We start from the raw sequence: 20,504 nt of genomic DNA, 5'->3' as shown, positions 1-20,504 counted from the left end.
TGGATCATCTGAGATAGGGAGTTTCCCTGACATCGCCAGACTGGTTTGTACTTACAACAGATGCATGCCTCCAGGGCTGGGGTGCTCACTGTCAAGAACTAACGATGCAAGGCCACTGGAATACAGAAGTCTCTCTGGAACATTGATTGGCTAGAAGCTTAGGCATCCTAGTTGGTGTGCTTGCAGTTCAGCTGCAGGGTCAAATGGTCCGAGTAATGTTGAACAGCATAACAGTGGCTTACATTAATCAGTAGGGAGAAACCAAGAGATAGCAAGTGTCACAGGCGATGCACCTCTGCCCATTCCATAAGTTGGTCTATCTTCAGGAGATTTTGGTCTCACAAATTACAGGAATAGACAATGTAAGCAGACTTTCTCAGCAGAAAGTCAGGTCTCAGGAGAATGGGTATTGTCAGATGAGGCATTTCAACTCAGTGGATCACTGGGGCCTTCTGTTTCTAGACCTGCTGGTGACTTCTCACAATGTGAAGGTTCCTCAATTCCAAAGTCCTTGGGTATCTATGCTCTCATGCAGGTCTAGCCAGAGGACAAGCTGCTGTATGCCTTGACCCATGTTGGGCAGAATAGTTTGCAGGGTTGAATGCCACAGGGGAACAGTGCTTTTGGTAGCACCAGACTGGCCCAGAAGACCATGGTATGCAGATCTGCAAAGACTCCTGGTAGACTATCCCCTCCGTCTTCCAGTGCTCAGGAATCTGTTGCAACAGGGACCTGTCTTTCACAAAGATCCGACTCTTTTGTCTTACAATATGGCCCTTGAGAGGGCTTGCTTGTCGAAGCATGGATATTCTACTATGTTGACTCATGCTTGTAGCAAGGTGGCAAAGTTTTCAACTTCCTTAGCCTATATGTGGGTTTGGGTGAGTGTTTGAGGTTTGGTATGAAGATCAAGGAGTGCTTCCTCATTCAGTTAGGATCCCGCTCATTTTGAAATTTTTGCAGGATGGGTTGAATAAAGGTAGCAGCTCTCGCCTGTTTCAGGGGCCAGGCAAATGGTGAATCCTTATCCTCTCATCTTGATGTGCTCCGTTCCTTGAGGGGAGTGAAACATCTTGATCCTCCCTTGCAGTTACTGGTACCCTTGTGGAGTCTTAATCTGGTGTTGTATTTCTTGGTGGGCTCTACATTTCAACCATTGTGTAGCCTTTTGTTAGGATTCCTGACCTTGAAAACAGTGCTTCTGGTAGCGATATATTCTGCAGGCCTTGAGTGGCCGGGAGCCATTCCTTCAGGAGACTCCGGGAGCAATAGAGCTGCATACTGTTCCTTCTTTCTTCCCTAATGTAGTCTCAGGTTTTCACTTTGTTGTGGGAGTGCTAGGGAGCGGTCCCGATTCTGGACAGATAGTGTGCCCTTAGGCCACACACAGCCCCAGAGGGCAAACTCTGGAGAAGCGCCGAGGCAGGCGAGGCGCATTCAAGCACGGGCAGACAAGCTAGAGATGCAGAACCTGAACGCACCAGAATAGACAACAATGCAATGCTGGTCTCTGGAGTAGCCCTCCAGCCACTTGGTAGCCCTTTCGGACCCGCTGCCTGGGAACAGCAGGTGTGACAGAACGGACAGAGGTCGAGGGCAGGTGATGGCACTGGAACAAGGATGAGATGTAGGCACTTGGAGACTAGGATGAGGTTTCAGGATACTTGGAAGACTCTGACAAGGTTTCAAGATTCAGGCAGTACTACGGGTTGAGTTCTGCACCGCAGCGCACCCTACACAGCTGCCCATGGCTGGTCACGGACCACACCAGAAGTAAAGTAGACTCCAGGTGAGAAAGTTGAGACTTGGATCTGGAAACATGTCAAATTCAGGAGAGGCCTGCACCAAGGCACACCCTCACAGCTGCCCGTGGCTGGTTGCGGACCACGCTGAAGTGGAGCAGATTCTGGCTTTTGTCTTGGGTATGGACGGAAGGAGGAACAAGGTACTCCGAAGACTGGGAACATGATTGAAGACTCAGGATTCAAGAACAGACCTCTGCATTAAAAACAAGGGCCTTCCGGAGACTTGCGCTGCAGACATAGACAGGCCTTGTGCCACAAAGCGCCTTACACAGCCCCCCATGGGCTGGTCACAGACCACGAAGGTGGACTAGCAGGAAACTTGGAAGCAGGTCAAAGAGCTGGAGATGAGGACATTAGGACCAGGACTAGAACACAGAACATCAGGAATGTCAGGAAAATCTGGAGACAGGATGGATGAGGATGCAGGATCCGAGAGATCAGGAACCATGGACGAAGACAAGGGAGCTCCTATGAAGAACAGAAGACTTTGCAGTGAAGATGGACCTCTGAGCCTCCTGGAACGAAGAGCTGGAAGAGATGAGGAATCCAGAAGTGGACTGGCTCCTTGCGAAGGCAATGAGGGACAGACTAGGAGCCCTTTTATAGGGCTGAAGAGAAGATGTCCAGATAAGGTCATTAGGTGGGGCAGCAGGGCTTTTCCTGCTGTGGGTCCTTTAAATATCTAGGAGAGGCACAGCCATGCGCCTAGAGGCCAGGACCGGGAACAGCAGTGGCGGCATCGATGCTGCAAAGAACAAAGCTGGAGGTGGCAATGGGCCACAAAGCAAGGCCCGGATGTCGGCGACTCCACACTGCAAAGAAGGTGCATGTCTGCAGTGGCACTCGGGCTGCGTGGATGGCAGAGTTGGCAGCAGCTTCTGCGCTGCCAAAGAGGAACATCGGTGGCAGCTCTGCCCACCACAAAGAGCAGATGGTGGTGGGGCTTGGGCTGTGTGCAAGATGGCAGTGTCGGCAGCAGCTCGCCCGCTGCGGAGAGCGGACGGTGGCAGCGCTCGGGCCACATGGCAGATGAGAGGCTGCTTGTGGCTAGGCCCGCAAGCAGCGTCGTAACACACTTGAATCAGTCCATTTGCTTGCAGTCTCTGGATAAGGAAAGATGCTGAGGAATATTGTCATTTGTGTGCCTTGGATGACAAGAGACATGTGAGGTATCTGGAGGTTTCTAAACCTTTCCAAAAGATGGATTGCCTGTTTGTCCTTCATGGTGGAAGTAAACAGGTTGAGCTGGCTTCGTGGGCTACAATAGCTCGCTGGATTAAGGAGGTAGTCACAGCCGCATATGTGGCCGCTGAAAAGCTATTGCCAACTCAGATTAGGGCTCATTCTACTAGGCCTCAGGCAGTGTTATGGGCAGAGGTTAGATTGTTGTCTCCCGACTACACTTGCCGAGCTGCGATGTGGTCCGCCTTACACACCTTTTCCAGGTATTATCCTTTGGATGTGCAGGCCTGGGAGGACTCAGTCTTTGCACGTGTGGTCTTGACTGCGCCGCAGGCAGCATCCCACCCTATTTGGGAGTACCTTGGGTACATCCCACTGGTCCTGAATCAATCTGTCTAAATGCTAGGAAATGAGAAATTTTCTACTTACCTGATAATTTCCTTTTCTTTAATCTAGACATGGATTCAGCTTCCTGCCCCTGACTGCTGAATGATTGTTATGGTCCTCCTGTGTGGCTGTGTTCCAGGGGTTAGTGGTAAGTGTTCATCCAGTCCCTAGATTAGTGTCACTCCATTCTTTGCCTGAGCTCATTGTTTCCTGTTATCTGTTCAAGTTTTTGTTGGTCTGTCCACAGTTGGCTTTTGAAGATAATACTTGCAGGCTGATGTCACTGCAGGACTATATATACTGTGACGTCAGTTTTCTCAGTCTCTATCTGCTGGTAGAGGTGCATAACCCACTGATCCTGAATCCATCTGTCTAGATTAAGGAAAAGGAAATTATCAGGTAAGTAGTAATTTATCATTCCATGAACAATTATGCAGAAATTGGTCATCATTAATCGCCTGAAGAAGGGAGAAATCAGAAACAGGTTTATGTAGGAATTCAGTGTTGGCTTGTCTACAATCTGACATCAAGTCGCAGAAGGGTTTCAATGACCTGGAGAAAGATTGTGCGAACTGGTAGAGAGGAGTTGGAAAACTGTAATTTCAATTGTATACATGTGTTAAAATGTTCCAGCTGCTGTGCATAAATCTGATTTTGTGAACAAGTCCTACTTTTGTTGTTTTTTGTGTAAAATATACTAATTTTCCAACAGCCATCCCAGCGAGTTCTTAGTAGGGTTGAAATAGCCATTCTTAGGGGTACACCCTGATTCCCACTGTTAGGTATCATTTTTGTGGTGATGGCTGGCATTCTCTCTATTCCACCTCTTCCAGTGTGGACCTTGAGCTCTTCTCTGGAATCCCTTAGTCCCTGCCGGCCCAATGATCAGTCATTTAACCTCAAAACAAGAAGTTGCCAAGCACTAGTTTAAATATTGGTTGTCCATATTTTGTTTCCTCTTAAGTAAAGGGACTGAAAACTGGGAAGCTCTACTGGAATGACTTGTGATAAAAGTCCAATCAGTAGAGCATTGTGGGGAAAAACCAAAGGCATAAGCATTTTCTAACAATTGTTAGGTTTAATAGGGTGAAAACTGTCCTGAGCAAAAGATGAAAAGTACTGATGTGGTGGTTAATAAGCTTTCTCTCCTGGCTATTACTCTCCTTTCTTGAATTTCTCAACATTTTAAGTTTGAAAATAGATCAAAGGGAAGAATAAACAATAATACACAAGAGATACCAATGTTTTAAAAAGAAAAAAAAACCACACATTGAGGATAACCTTCAAACAACTCCGTGTGGCCCCCATATAGGCACATATATGGTCGTGTGGAGATCTACAACAGTATTTTATAACCTCTGTGTATCAGGTATGCACAGATTATAAAATACTCGTATGTCTATCCCCCCCACATATGTCTGGTTACACATCAGTACCTGCAGTGTATTGATAAAGTGCATTGCAATGCATTGAACATGCTTACTTTGCTTAACTATGTTGGAAACACATGCTCATATTTTATGCATGAAAAAGACTTTATCACATGAAACCCTGATTTAACAGCGTTATTTTAGTGCATTTTAAAACTTGCACGTGCAATTGAAATCACCAGTTTTCTGATTTCCTCTGCCAGTCCTCCAGTTCATCAAGAACCTCCTAGTTCTTCAACCTCTACTCCCCTCAGTTCACCCAACCAATAACTGACACCAGACCAGTCTGATATCAATTGTGTGAGATAATTAGCAGGTGTAAAATTCCGAAATAAGTTTCCAAATGTACTCACATGTTTTAGAAAATTGCAACATACGCTCGTAACTCTCGATCCCACATTGCAAGGTCCCTAGATTGCCCCCTATTTTTAATGCATTTAGATGTGCGCAGAAAAGCACAAATGTACATGCATGTTTATAAAATAGCATTTACATGAGTACAAGCTATTTACACACATAAATGCTAATTTATTACACGCATAACTCTTTGAGCCTTTAAGATGTAGGCTGAAGCATCTCTTCCCTCTAGACGGCAGGATTCGGAGTAGGTCTCACTGCCAGGGTTTTCTTTGCTAAGTGATTTTTCTTTGTCTCAATTGCCTTACTTTGTCTTCATGTTTTCTGTGTCTAAGCCAAACATAGCTCATTGGTTACATATTTCAGAGTCTTCCAATAAAGTGTTGTAGTTTACTCTTTGTTACAATCACTTATTGAAACAAAGGTTAGTTGTTTGATTTTAAATTACCTCAACACCATCAGTTAGCTCTTCATGAGATGGGAAAAGGAATTAATTAGGTATCAAAGCTCCAAAGCCAAACTGGACACCATTTTTTCAAAAGAATTTTGCCGTCTGACCCAAATGAGAATGAATCCATTGTGGTGGTTGGATTTCATAGGTTTCCTCTTTCTGGAAAAGTTGAGCAGTATGTCTGCAGATGGTGACTTATTTCAGCTTGAGACAGGAGTACATTTTCTTTTTTTGGACCGGAAGCTTCCATGGCAGGAGAGGATAGGTGGGATTGTTGCATTCGTGCCTATTCTCGCCCTCGCTCCACCCTCTACCTTTGTGGTGACTCCCTTCGGATCTGACGGACAGAGGCTGCTCTTCATCCCGGAATCCCTGGGCTGGCTTGACGCTACGGATCCGCCATGTTCCTGATGACATAAGGTGGCACACGCTCCAGACTTTGTACCAGCAAGGGCACGAACCTCAGGGGTGTCCCCCTGTAGTGACGACATCAGTTTTCAATTTAAAAGGTCTTTGCTTGCTAACCTCAAACGAGTTAGCAAGAAACTCCAATGGGACTTCTTCGGCAGCCCATGCTACTTGCAGCTACAATCTGAGTCAGTAAGGGGGAAACCTTTCTCCACCGCTCAGCCTTTTCAAATTTACCAGGAGTACCCACTCCTCAGGGGCTCTGCTCTCTTCTTGATTTCAGATTGTTGGATGGGATCTGGTACTTGCTCCTCGAGGGCCTACGTTCCCGAAAACTCAGACTCCTATTGCCTGGAGGCGATTGCAGACGTGAACACAGGGGCCCATGTTCCTAATCTCTAAGACTCCCTTTAGTCTAAGACGTTATTGCAGGTATGGAGATCGTGAGTTACCATTGCAGATAGAAACCGGTGCTCACTCCACAAGGGCCTATGTTCCTAACACCTTTCTCAAACTCTCTTCTTCCTCAGATATGGCATACTTATATCTTATGGATTACTATTATAGTTTTAATGGATAGGAACCAGTACTCGTGCCACAAGGGCCTCTGTTCCTAAATCTCTCCTAGCCTCTCTTCTATTTCAGAAGCCATCCCATACACAGTTTTTGTGAGTTCTATTTCAGACTGTCTATTGGAACCAGTACTCGCCTGCGGCTCCTGTTCTTGAATACTGAAGACTTTCTTGCATAAGAAGACATTACAGATATCTACAAGTGTGAGTGTATCTACCACTGGTTATGTTTAGCATACCCTGTCTCCTCACTACCTATAGTCTCTCCTTACAGCTCAGCAACTCAGATTGTAGTTCCAGTATCAGAGGGACTTCAGCCCTGCCAGGCACATCAGCTCACTACTGCCATCTCTGGTGGTTCTACTTCTAGTCTAATAAAGAACTATCTGTCTCAATACTCCAGCCTAGCTGGTGGTCCCTCTCAGGATCTCCACTTGAGGGTGCTGCCATCGGCCCAGGGATTCACTACTTCTACTAAGTGTTACTCCTTACACTGCTAGAGCGGTATCATCATCTACCACTCTGTGGGAGCCAACCACATCAGACCATTACTCCTCTTGCAGAAGCTGATCAATATCAGATAGCTATCTCCCCGTGGGGGATCATACAGGTTGCTGGCTCATCTTTCTCTATAGGAACAAAGCATAAGTTGCTACTCCTTCCCTCTGGGGGAGCAGAGCACTATTTTATTTAATTTTTTTTTTTTTTTTTATTTAGCATTTGTTTATATACCGAGGTACAGCTGACAATGCCTTCACTCTGGTTTACATTACAACGAACCAGTTACATTTGAATTCATAACATTAAAACAGAGATTGAAACAAAACATTAACTTAATAAAAGTTAATAAGTACATTGAACATTAGATAAGAATGTATGCAACGCTTGAGGTTGACGGTTGAAGCCGTTAATGAGAAGGAAGGTTTCTGCAAGTCGGGGCGAGTGTCAGAAGGATTGCTGGAATTAAAAGGAGCGAGAGGTGGATATGAAAAGGATTTATGCTCTTATCAATGGGTGCACAGTCATTGTAAGACTGTGAGAGTAGCCATTCTTTAAGTTCTTTTTTAAAAGATTTAAGATTTTCTTGTGAATTGAGGTGTAGAGGTAATGAGTTCCATAATTTTGGACCGACTATAGAGATGGCTCTATTTCTGGTGGAGGAAAGTTTGGCTTGTGGTAATGAAGGGACATCCAGTTGAATTTTATATGTAGATCTTGTTGTACGTGATTTATGCAGATGTATAATATTGTCCAGGGCAGTGAAGTCTGCTTTGTGAATTGTCTTGTGTAGAATTGTGATGACTTTGTACTCTATTCTTTTTTTTTTTTTTTTTTTTTTTTAACAGGTAGCCAATGTAAGTTGTGGAGTACTGGGGATATATGGTCGGATTTTCTTTTACCAGTCAGGACTCTGGCAGCTGCATTTTGGAGTAACTGCAGTGGTCTTAAGGTTGCATTGGGAAGGCCAATTAGAAAGGAGTTGCAGTAGTCTATACTGGAGAAGATGAGGGTTTGAAGAACAGTTCTGAAATCCCAGGGGTGAAGCAGCGGTTTTAGGTGTTTGAGTATTTGAATTTTGAAGAAGCCTTCTCTTGTTTTTGTTGCGATGTGTTTTTTAAGATTTAGCTCATTATCTAGCCAGAAACCCAGATCTTTAACGTTGTCTTGGAGTTGGATTTGAATGTTGTCAAATTGGAAGGGAGGAGTGTATGCTATACCAGAGTTTTTTCTTGTAATTAGTATACATTCTGTTTTGCTCATATTTAAGCATAATTTTAGGTTGTTTAGCAGTTTTCGTATTGCTTCCAGGTGTGAGGCTGCTTTTGACATTGATTCTTCTAAAGACGAAGTATCACTATCAGACTGCTAACTTCTTGGCAGATTCCTAACAGATTGCTAACTCCTAGCAAGATCATAACAGACTGCTAAACTCCTCCTCCTACAGGAGCCAAGCCTATTAGATCGCTATCTCCTCCCCTTGGGAGGAGTTGATTGCTACCAGACCGCTCACTCCACTCTCCTGGTGGGGTGAGTGCTAACAGGTTGGAGTTGTGTAAGTAACATAAGTGCCACCACAGATATTCCTTCTAAAAAGCAGGTTACAGAACAGCTGGGCTGCTATTAGCAAGCTACAATTCCCCATAAAAGAACCAGTTTGATACTGGCAGATTGGTGATGGCCAGGTGCTGTCCAGCAAGACCACAGAAACCTAGGTGACTGGATGTTCCAACAGCAGTCTCTCCTAATTCTGGGCAACAGCCTGTTTAGTTTGGGCAGCTATTTAGATTATGAGGCAGGAGATGGCAGGAACGTGTATGCTTATCTACCCAGGATGAAAGACAGCAAAAGCTTAGTTGAATGAGATGTGACATTCTGCAAATGGTCAAATTTCTACAGCTGGCAGCTGGGCTATGTCCTTAACAGCATAGACTGGAATGGCTGGCCAGACTGCATAGGCCAACTGGTCTTTATCTGCTGTCCAAATGGTCTGGAGCAGAGGTTGTTGGTTTAAATACAGAATGTAGGGCATGGATCACCGGAATTGTGCCAGAGGCAATTTGTGGAAGCCGTTAGGTGCCCAGAGAATCTTCCCATCACTTTATGTGATGCAGCTGGTGGATTACTTTTAGCTGCCTTGAATTTCCACACCGCATTTTCAGTGGTCTACACTATACTGAGGCCCACCCCACCCTTAGATTGGCTACAGATCTTACAGTGAGGTAAAACTATTTCCTTGTAGTAATTTTACACAGCATTGTATCATTGTTACAGGCTTCTTTAAAAAAAATGTTTTTTTCTTCCCTCATTATGCACATAGGACAGAAGCCCTTGGTGAACAAGACCCATTTCCTGAGCAGGATTGTGCATGCAAGCTAAACAAGAGCCCTAACATTTCCTTTTCTCTGGCTGTGTCGCTCTTTTGATTTTTCTTTTTTTTTTTTCACTGTGCTTTCACAGTCTCACAGAGAAGCAATTGACCAGACCTCCAGGAGGAAGGCTTTTGGCGTATCGCCAGCTCTTACTTGTTACAGGAGGTGAAAGGTTATTCCTTGCATAAAGGGGCTTTTCACTTGCTGCAACAATCCTAGCGCTGTGCAGATCAGTCCATGCTTAGATAGAAATTGCCAGTTTTTTTTAATCTTTTAAAAATTCTTTCTATATAAATATCTTTTAAATGCATGGAGAGAGGCATCCATCTGTGGCTGCCCCAACTAAATCTAATTTTATTGGGGTGGGGGGGGGGGGTCCCCCAAAGGAAGACCAAATTGCATTCAACACCACAGGCTTATTTGCAGTTTTCCCTTCACCTTAACTACTCTGGCAATATTTTGGTCCACACATCGAGCTGGGTTAAAGCAACATTTCGAGAGAGCTTACTGGACACTGACTCTCAACAGGTCAGGTCAGCCACAGGCTTGGCAGTGTTTGCGTGCCACCATCTGCGGCAGGTCCGTTGCTTTTTGCCCTGCGGATTTCCACCCCCTGCTTCTTTGATTTCCGTCGAGCTGCTGCTGTCGCTGTGGGAAGCCCATGGGATGCCACAGCTTGCCATCAGCTTGTTATAGGACATGAGAACTGCCAAACTAGGCCACATCAAAGGTCCAGCTAGCCCAGCATCCTGTCCCTGACAGCAGCGAGCAGCGGATGCTTGCACAAAGGGTGCTGAGAAAAAGGACAGCTGTAGAGTGGGCCATCTTCCAAGCCAGAAAATTAGGGTTTAGAGAATCATTGAACCTAGGATGCCAATACTGAGTGTTACGTTAAATAGCCACTTATTGATCTCTCCCATAAATTTTGTCCAATCCATTTTCTGACCATTTTTTCTTCACAGCTTCTGATGGCAATGAATTTAGGAGCTGAATTCTCCCCCCCCCCCCCCCCCCACTCTGCTTTTCACTGTCCTCTGCCTTCCCACTGGGACCTGTCTGCAAAAAGATAATGGAGTTCCTTTTCCACTAGCACCCAGCAGGGATCAGAAAAGAACGCCAGCTAATGAAGAGATTCTCTTGTATGCTGCAGGGAAAATATGGTTTTGAAATGTTAGTTTGTTTTTTTTTTTAACCTAAAGTGTGGGTCGTGTGTTCTATAATCACATGTATTGATATCTTTTAACAATAAGCAGCCTTTTCTCAAAAATATTAAATAAAGTCACAAACTTTTTTATAAGCAGGTATTAATCCTTTGTAAATGAGAAATATTTGTAAGTATAACTATTACTGTTCCTAAAAGAAAATGATATATATTTATCTATGTACAAACACTGAATTCACCTTGCTTGTGTGTCTGCTTTGTTAGGGCACCTCCTATTGCTCTAAACACATGGTTGAGATGTCTGTGGCTACAGTATAATGTATAGTTTTGCTGAAAATAGTGTGGCCAAAGGAAAAAAGTGAGGCATAGTCAAAGTTAACTAATAGGGCTGTTCTACACACAGACTTGGGCTCTTCTGTCCTATGATTGGCACAGGTGTGAGAACCCCTTCCTCACATTGCAGGGAGCGATGGTGAGCGATGTCTCAAGGAATCCCCTGACTGGGATGCAGGAGCTGAGAGACAGTGCCTACAGGCTGGAGCCCAAGAGGGGAGAGGTTGTCATAGGCCTGGGAATGCCCGCTCTGGGCCACAGAAAGGGAGACACTTTGAGCCCATGGAGTGGGACATCCATTCTCTAGGTACCACAGAAAAACTTAGGAAAATAGAACTTCCATGCTTGCATTTGTGTGTGTGTGTGTGTGTATGTGTGTGTGTAACTATCTCTATATGCATAGGTAGTGAGACTGTGCTTGTGAAAAAAAAACAAACAAACTGTTTTGGGCTTTTTGTGTGACTCATTTTGGTGCATAATAAATCATTTTAGGGTATTAAAATGACAAAATGAAACAAACTGGCATTGGCTCTCTTGTGTTATTTTGGGATGGAAACAACCCATAAAAATCCCATATCGTGCTGCATAAGAATATAAGATGTGAAATGCTAGGTCACACCCAGGACCATCCTGTCTCAGACACTGGCAGTTTGGGTCACAAGAACCTTTCAGATTCCCAAGGATTAATGTAGGTTTTCCCAAGATGACCTGCTTAGTAATTGTTTATGGACTTTTCTTTTAGCAACTTGTTTAACTTAACTCCACTATGTTAATTGGCTTGGCCACATCCTCAAATGACAGATTCCATAACTTGAATGTGCACCGACCTGGGGGGGGGGGGGGAAATAAATACTTCTGTTAATTTGTATTAAGTCTACCAGTTGCTAGTTAAATGGAACAGCCCCTAGTCCTAGTGTTCTACTTACCTATTCTACCCCACTTGTGATTTTGTAAATTCCAATCCTATCCCCTCTCATTGCTTCTCCAAGCTGAAGAGCCCTACTATGTTTAGCCTTTCTCCATAAAGGAGCTTTTCTAGGTACTTTATCACTTTTGTCACCCATCTCTATACCTCTTCCTTGTCCATGCTCTTTTTTTGAGATGGGGTTTACCAGAACTGCACACAATACTCCAGGTACAGTCGCACCATGGATCTATAAAAGGTATTATGGCTTTGGTCTCTGTTCCCTTCCACATAATTCCTAACATTCTGTTTGCCTTATTGATGGACGCTGCCCACTGAGCCAAAGATTTCAAGATATTGTCTACAAGGTTTCTGAGGTTCTCTTCCTGGGTGGTGACTCCTAACATGGAACCCAGCATTGTGTACTGGTAGCGGGGGTTATTTGGGTACATGACTTCGTACTTATCCACGTTAAACTGCATCTGTCACTTAGATACCCAGTCTCCTCATCTCGAGGTCCTCTTGCAATTCTTAACAATCTGCTGCCTTTTTAATGACCCAAAACAATAGTGTGTCCTCTGCAAATTTTGGTCAATTCACACACCTACATACCTGAAGGTAATTGCTTTGAAGTACCTGACAGAGTGACTATAAATCCAATAAAATATATATAGACAGAGAGCCTACCTCTGAGACAATCTGAAAAGTTATCCATAGGGATGGTGACTTTTCAAAGGGATGTGTGTGCCTTGGGGTGCGGGCACACTTGATGCGTGTGCTTTGGTGCACATTGACACATGTGCGTCAGCACACACCCAGGGATGCAGTGATTTTTATAACATACATGCATATGTTTTAAAATAGGCCTGGCGCAGTTCTGTGTGCTCCTATTTTTGCAAGTAGGCATGCCTAACTGCGCAAATTGGGTTTTAGCCAGGTAAGTCAGGGAATTTTATAATTGGCGTGTCCACACCAAGACCAGTTTCACCAGTTCATCCACCAGTTTGCCCAGTGTAGAGCTAGGTCTTCCCAAGTCCACCTGATTTAATAGCATGCACTCCCCCTCCCCCCCCCCCCCCCACGTTACTCCAGACCCTTTAAACTCCTCAAGACTGGCTGTTAGTTTTTTGTTTTTACACTTACACCTTCTCCGTATCAGGAGTAATATTATGAGGCACTTGACCTGGGTGCATGCCCAGGTGTGTAAGTGTTTGAACACACACTACACCCTTTTTTGATTCTGAGTGAGAGGGGCGCACGGGGGGGGGGAGATACACGTGCTTGTAGGCGGCTTTTAAATTACAGCTGGTTGAGGTGGAACTCCAAAACCACTTTGGGTAGGAACGTGGAGTGTGTATGCAGGACTACCCTGTTGTGATAGAACTTCATGTAGGGTGGGTATGACACCAGCGCCTGCAGTTCACTTACTCTCCGAGCCAATGTGACCGCCCCTAAGAAAAGCACTTTCAAGAAAGGTACTTCAGGTCATAAGATTGCAACAGCTCAAACAGGGGTTTCATGAGTTGAGAGAGAACCACATTAAGTTCCCAGGAAACTGCCGGGGGATGAGTGAGATTTCAGTTGAAGTAGACCCTTCATGAACCAGCCCACGACCGGATGGCAAGAGCACCCTCACTGACGTGGTCTGCAGACCGGAGTCAGAGAGAGACAACAGGTAGTCCAGAAGAGCAGAGGGGAAGCAAGTGAAGGGATCTAAACCACGATCCTCACACCAGGAGGAGAACCATTTCCACTTCAGATTATAGGATTTCCTGATGGACTCCAGAAGAACAAGGGAAACCTCCGATAGGCCGAGGGCCTCTACCGTCACCTGGTTAACATCCAAGCTGTGAGGGCCAGGGGCCGCAGGTTGGGGTGACAGAGCCTGTCCTGGTTCCAGGTGATGAGGTCCGGTGACGTTCCCAGATGGATTGGGGGATGCACCGCCAGCTCCTGGAGGGTTGGAAACCAAATTTGACAGGGCCAGGAGGGAGCAATCAAGATCATGGAGCCCTAATCCTGTTGCAACTTCTGGAGTGTTTTGGAGATGAGGGGAAGGGGTGGATAAGTGAAGAGTAAGCCCTGCCCCCAGTGGATCGAGAATGTATCCACTATTGACCCTTTGCCATTCCTGCCGAGGGAGCAAAAACGGCGGACTTTCCTGTTTGCTGTGGAGGTGAACAGGTCTGTGTTTGGGGTTCCCCAACAGCTGAAGAGACTGTTTGCTTCCTCTTGATTGAGGGACCACTCATGTGACCTGAATGTCCAACTCAGGGCATCGGCTAGGGAGATGTCCACTCCTGGAAGGTACACTGCCTGGAGAATTATGCCATTGTTAATGGCCCATGTCCAGACCTGGACTGCCTCCTGGCAGAGAGGAAATGACCCGGCTCTTCCCTGCTTGTTCAGGTACCACATGGCCACCTGATTATCGATCTGAACAAGGACTACCTTGTTCACAAGAAGTTCCCTGAACACTCGTAGGGCATAACTGACCACCCTCAGCTCCAGAAGGTTGATCTGAAGTTGCACCTCCTGAAGCAACCAGAAATCTTGTGCGCAAAATTCTAGAACATGCGTTCCCCACCCTGTCTGAGAAGCATCGGTGGTAAGCGTGGCTTACAGAGAAGCTGCCGAAAATGGAAAGCCCCGCACTAGATTTGTGGGGATTGTCCACCACAGAAGGGATCGCAGTAATTCGTCCATGACCTGGATGCAGGTGTGGCGGTCCTGGGACGTCTGACACCACTGAGAGCGCAGTGTCCATCGCACATGTGTAGCTGAGTGAATGGGGTGACATGCACAGTCACCGCCATATGGCCCAGCAGCTGGAGCAGATGGCAAGCAGAGACCTGATTGCAGCAGGAAACATGAAGTGCAAGAACCGGTACGGTCTCTGCTGTGTCCTGAGGTAGGTAGACCTTGTTCTGGACCGGTGTCCAGGTGTGTCCCAATGAAGTCCAATTGCATGGCTAGCTGAAGGTGGAACTTGATAGTTGATCAGACATCCCAGTCTCTCCAGCATATCGAGGCGCATGGCAGTCCGAGCCCCTTGGTGAGAGCTGCCCTTGATGAGCTAGTCATCGAGGTAGGGAAATATATAAATTCCCTGCCTTTGAAGATGGGCACCGACATCTGCCAGACATTTGGTAAAAACTCAGGGTGCAGATGCTAGGCTGAAGGGCAGGACTCTGTATTGATAGTGTTGTCTGCCGACCAGAAATCTGAGGTACTGCTAATCCCCGTGGAAGAAGGGGATATAGGTGAATGCGTCTTGCAGATCGAGAAAGCACAGCCGGTCCCCGCTTTTGAGAAGGGGAATTAGGGTACCCAGCGAGACCATCTTGAATTTCTCCTTCACTAAGAAGCGGTTTAGAGCTCCCAGGTCCAGTATGGGCCGGAGGCCTCCAATTTTCTTGGGAATTAGGAAATACCTGGAGTAGAACCCTCTGCCCTGTTGGCCAGCCGGCACAGGCTCGACTGCTTCCGCGGAAACAAGGGCAGAGAGCTCCACTTGAAGCATTTGACCGTCCCCCACTGTTCCCCAATTGGGAGACGGAAGGGAGCAGGGTGGAAGTCGCTGGAAATGAAGCCGGTAACCCTAGCAAACGATGGATAGGACCCAGAGGTCTGATGTGATTGAAATCCAATGATCTGCAAAAAACTGAAGACCCTCAACTGAGGGGCTAGGGTTCCATGGTTGGCTCATACTCCCTTGTCACCAGTCAAAATCCTGTGGCGATATTCTGTGGCAGAGCCATGGGCTCCCGAGGAGACCTAGGCTTACTTTGTCTAGTCTTTATGACTGGACTCTGAGGCCTAAACCTTGCAGCGGGAGGGTAATATCTGTGAGGCCGGGAGAAAGGCTGCTTCGGGTATTGCCGGGCGGGCTTTTTGGTGGGCTGAGTGTCGGAAGTACTAGCTGACAATTGTTGAAGGGTCTCTTGATAGTTCTTCAGCTGAGCTACTGACTTTTTAATCTGGTTGCCAAATAGGTTCTTCCCCGTACAGGGCAGGTCAGCTAAATGGTCCTGGACTTCTGGACGCAGGTCGGAGGCCTGTAACCAAGCTGTTCAACAGGCCCCAATGCCTGCTGCAGCAGGTCGCATGGCTGTTTCAAATACATCATAAGCTGCACGGACCTTGTGTTTATCATACTCCAGGCCCTGCTGAACAACAGCCTGAAAATCCTCCTGGAACTATTGAGGCAGGCACTCACTGAATTCTAGGGCCTGCTTCCACAAATTCTGAGAATACTGCCCCATATAAAGCTGATAGCAAGCTATGCGGGCAGTCAATATGGCACTGAAACAGTTGGCGGCCCAAGGTGTCTAGAACTTTGTGTTCATGCCCTGAGGCATGGGTGCACACCTTCTTAGCCTTTTTCAGGGCTGACTCTCTACCACCACCGATTGGTGGAGGATTGATGATGGTCGAACCTGGTAGAAGGTAGAACCAGGTACATTGCGTGGTCTTCCTATTGACCAGTGGCACCGAGATGGGATGCTCCCATAAACGGGTTACCGAGTCCTTGAAAATGTCATGTTCAGGTACCGCCACCACCTCCTTCGGGGTATCCATGAACTGCAGGATCTTGAGCATTTTGTGTCTAGAATCCTGTTCTAGCAGCAATTGAAAGGGTATTGACTCAGCCATGGCTTTGATGAAACCTGTGAAGGAGAGATCCTCAGGGGGGGGGGATCATCGCCATTCCTCCAGGGGAGAGGGTTTGGAAGGCAAATCCTGATTCCTCTGAAGATGATATATTGATTTCCCCTTCCCAGGTGTCATAGGGGGCTTCCCCCTCGCTATGACCCTCCATGGATGCAGGACGATGAAGCATCACCTGGATCCATGGCCTGGTCCTCGATGGCATTGAGGGGGGCACTGGAGGCATCGGAGGGCCTTGAATTCTTGAGGGATCCGATGGCGCCATTGCTATCAGGGGCACCAAGGGAATCAGTGGAATCAACCCTGAGGGCTCTGGGAGAGCTTGACGGTGAAGAGTCACAGTGAGATTCTGGCCCGCCATCGAGCCCGATGGTCTGTCCTCCGAGGAGTCGCTCACCTGTATGGGGGCTGGTGGCAATGGCAGTGGTGTACCCAGAGGCCTCTGAGGGGCTTGTGGCACTGGTGCTGGCTGCGTGGGTAACATACCGAGCAGCATATCGAGCCATTTAAGCAAGCACCGGCAGAGCAGGCTCCTGCGGTGGAGGTGGTACCCTGGGAACCAGAGGCTCGAGACTCTGCATCCACACACACTTTTCTAGCTCCTCCTCAAATGCCTGTGAGGAAAACACAGTCTGAGGAGGAGCCAGTGGAATCGGGGAACCCTCCGGTTGGAGGGGAACCGATCCCTCCACCGGTGCTGGTGGAGGCCACCTGGAGGCATCGGTGGAGTCGGAGGGGATGGTATCCTCCGCCCTAGACCTTTTCATGGGAGGCACGGAGGTCTATGCCTTCTCATGGTCCGGCTTGGAAGAGGAGCAGGATTGATGTCGATGCTTCCTGGACTTATCTTGGCGATCCCTGCGATCCTTTCCCGAAGCCTATGGAGACGTCGAGGAGCCTGACCAAGAGCTGGATGAAATGGACAATGGGTGGTCTCCTGTGCCAATTTTGGGACAGGGCCCGACAGGAGGGGGAGAGCCCGGCAGCGCCGACACCAGGGCATCCTTACTGAGTGGGGTGGAGGTCCCTGATGCTGAGGAGGCTCTAAATGTTTGGCCCTGAACAATTTTTCCAGTTGTTAAGGTAGGCTCTGCGACCCTTTGGGGTCATCTGGGTGCAATGATCACAAATGCGGATATCGTGGGAGGCCCCCAGGCAAATGACATAGACAAAATGGGGTTCTGTGATGGACATAGTCAGGGCACCGGCAGAAGCCGGACGATGCTATCAGGAAAAGAATGCGACACGCGGTCGATGGTTGGCAGGTACCAGGGGGAAATGCCATTGGCAATAGACCTTGATGACCTGAAAAAACTTGCCGATTTCCGAACAGAGGGTGAGGGACCCTATGGGATGTGTTGGAAGCAACAGAAACAATTTTAGCAAAAAAGCACAAGCTCCTGAACCGCGTGGCAACAGCTTCGCAGAAAAGAAGAGACTGGAGAGGGACCACGTGTGGACGCGTGGTTAGCGGTATGCTGGGCATGCTCAGTATGCCTGCCAAGTTTAGACGGATAAGGCTACATTTAGGCCTTATCTGGATAAATTCTAGCTGGGCAGCTAGTTCCCAGGCTAGAATTTAGCCGGATAAGAAGGGGGTGCTCCATGGGCAGGCAAGAGGCATTCTGAGGAGGAGGGGAGTTAGCTGCATAGTTAGCCATAGTGCTGAACTAAAGTTAGACATAACCGGTTAGATATATCCAGCTAACTTTAAGATAGCTGGATACATTCAGTGGCACGGCCTCGCCGCTGAATATACCCTGCATTCTAATCAGCTATTTTCATTAGCTGTGAATTTCCATTTAACTTTGCAAAAAGTTAAGTTCTGTGTGCCGAATAGCTATTTGTGAAGCCAGTAGTTAAATTTATGCTTGCAAGGAGCTCAATTTTCAAACAAGACTGCATGTACGCTGATTTTCAGAGCAACCTTGCGTGCTTACATTTTTGCTTTGAAAATCATTGCGGAATTCGCTGAGCACGTGCACAGATTACCTCACACAAACTTACACCTGCTGCAAGAAAGGCAGAACTGGTGCACTGTGTTACGCAAATGGTTTTAAAAGCAAATACTATGAATGTACATGCAGACTCTGGCTCTGTGTCTCCCCCTCCCCGGATGCCTCTCTGCAGTGCACATAAAAGCATGCACGAAACCAAGTTATGTAGGTATTTCTGTGTGCACAGAGCTAGGTGAGTTTAGTTTTAGAACAGCCATTTATGTGCATCAAACTACCCTGGACTCTCCCATTTGACTAATGTGAGTTGCCCTTTTAGCAGTCAAAGTGACCTTTTGCAATTCTCTGCATGTTAGTACAATGACCTCTGTTTGTTAAAACAGTTAAGGAAATAAATATTAAGGAGAGCTGTTTTTGATTTAAATACAAATTCATAACATGCATTTTTATCCTTCAGGATTTCAGATTTCCATGGCCTTGGGGATTTGAGCGTATGGAGCACAGAACAGAGTAATGGAGTGGACCATGAACCTGATGCAGATTGGCAACTTGGACCCCTCATGGTCTTGTGGATGTAAAGCTTCCTTTACAATTACTGAATGAATACGCGTTAGGGATGTAAAATGATGGGAGGAACTTCTGGGAGGAGCCACCACAAATCTAAGTAGTGACTGAGAAGCCAGTCTGAAGGCTTAAAGATCCTTCTTTCAGTAAGGGAATGGCCAAACCTTTCTTCAGCCTACAGAAGCTTCTTCGACGGACACAGTTCCTGCTTTTCTTTCTTACAGCCGCGTACCTAATGGCTGGGAGTCTTCTGCTCTTCCAGAGGTCTCGCTTGGTAATCCAACAGGGTGCACGTGGGACCTCAATTATTCAGGCTCTGCCTGTATCAGATATGGTGATGGGAGACCAGATCCCAGATGCTAGAATGACATACAATCCCCACATGGGTCCTAAACTACTAGTGAGCATTGATGGCCTTATCGATCCAGCAACTGACCAGAAACGTGGGCCACGCTGGCTGATGTCCCGTAACTCGGAGTTGAGACAGTTAAGGAGAAGATGGTTTCATAGTTTCATGAATGACCGAGAGGCAATCCGTGGAACAGTGACCAAGGTGATAAACCATACGGCTACTAACAAAGGTAACAACTGGCCCAATAGAGTTCATTTTTTTTTGTGTGGCCCGATCGCAATTTTGTTTATCGGCTGCACCCAAGCCGATAAACAAAAAGAACCCCCCCCCCCCCCCCCCAAAACATTTTACAAGTACCTGGTGGTCCAGTGGAAGTCCCGAGAGCGATCTCCCGCTCTCGGGGCCGTCGGCTGCCACTAATAAAAATGGCGCCGATGGCCCTTTGCCCTTACCATGTGACAGGGTATCTGCGCCATTGGCTGGCCCCTGTCACATGGTAGGCGTAATGGATGGCCGGCGCCATCTTTAAAAATGGCGCGGTCCATCCAGTGCTCCTACCATGTGACAGGGGCCGGCCAATGGCATGGATACCCTGTCACATGGTAAGGGCCATCGGCGCCATTTTGATTAGTGGCAGCCAACGGCTTGAGAGCGGGAGATGGCTCCCGGGACCCCCACTGGACCACCAGGTACTTGTAAAAGGTTTTGGGGGTTCGGGAGGGTGGGGGAAGCTAAAGGAACAGTTTTAAAGGGTCAGGGTGGGTTTAGGGATTGTTTTGGTGTGCCGTTCTTCCTGCCCTCCCCCAAAACGATAAGAGAACCCCAGGAACAAAATCGTGGGGTTCTCTTATCGGGAGCCCCCGATTTCTGACGATTTTGAAAATATCGTCCGATATTTTCAATCGTCCGAAGCCCGATTCACATCCCTACAAAGTAGATATTTAGTGGGACACAACTAGCTCCGTGTCAGTTATCTGGATAGCCCTTTAGGATGGCTTTCTGGCATAACAAGAGGTACCCAGATAGTACTACATTTTAGTGCTTAACCTGCTAAAGTTAAGCCTTGACCTGGAATGCCCCATCACTACTTTTTTTTTTTTT

General features: G+C 46.9%; 1 protein-coding gene across 2 annotated transcripts in view; it reads left to right on the top strand.

Moving 5' to 3' along the window:
• WSCD1 (WSC domain containing 1) overlaps nt 1–20,504 on the top strand; it is a 101,932-nt gene that overhangs the window by 23,602 nt on the left and 57,826 nt on the right. Inside the window, exons 1-2 of one of the 2 annotated variants that reach the window (XM_029612526.1) lie at nt 3,503–3,522; nt 18,945–19,632. In XM_029612526.1, the coding sequence (XP_029468386.1) occupies nt 19,206–19,632 (427 nt within the window). In that variant the 5' untranslated portion in view covers nt 3,503–3,522; nt 18,945–19,205. Of the gene's footprint in view, nt 1–3,502; nt 3,523–18,944; nt 19,633–20,504 lie in introns of those variants that run through there. The other variant, XM_029612525.1, reaches the window with a different exon arrangement.

The sequence above is a fragment of the Rhinatrema bivittatum genome, chromosome 8, assembly GCF_901001135.1.
Source record: "Rhinatrema bivittatum chromosome 8, aRhiBiv1.1, whole genome shotgun sequence".
Classification (NCBI taxonomy): domain Eukaryota; kingdom Metazoa; phylum Chordata; class Amphibia; order Gymnophiona; family Rhinatrematidae; genus Rhinatrema; species Rhinatrema bivittatum.
Note: the sequence above shows the minus strand (reverse complement) of the source record. Positions and strands in the feature narration are given on the sequence as shown.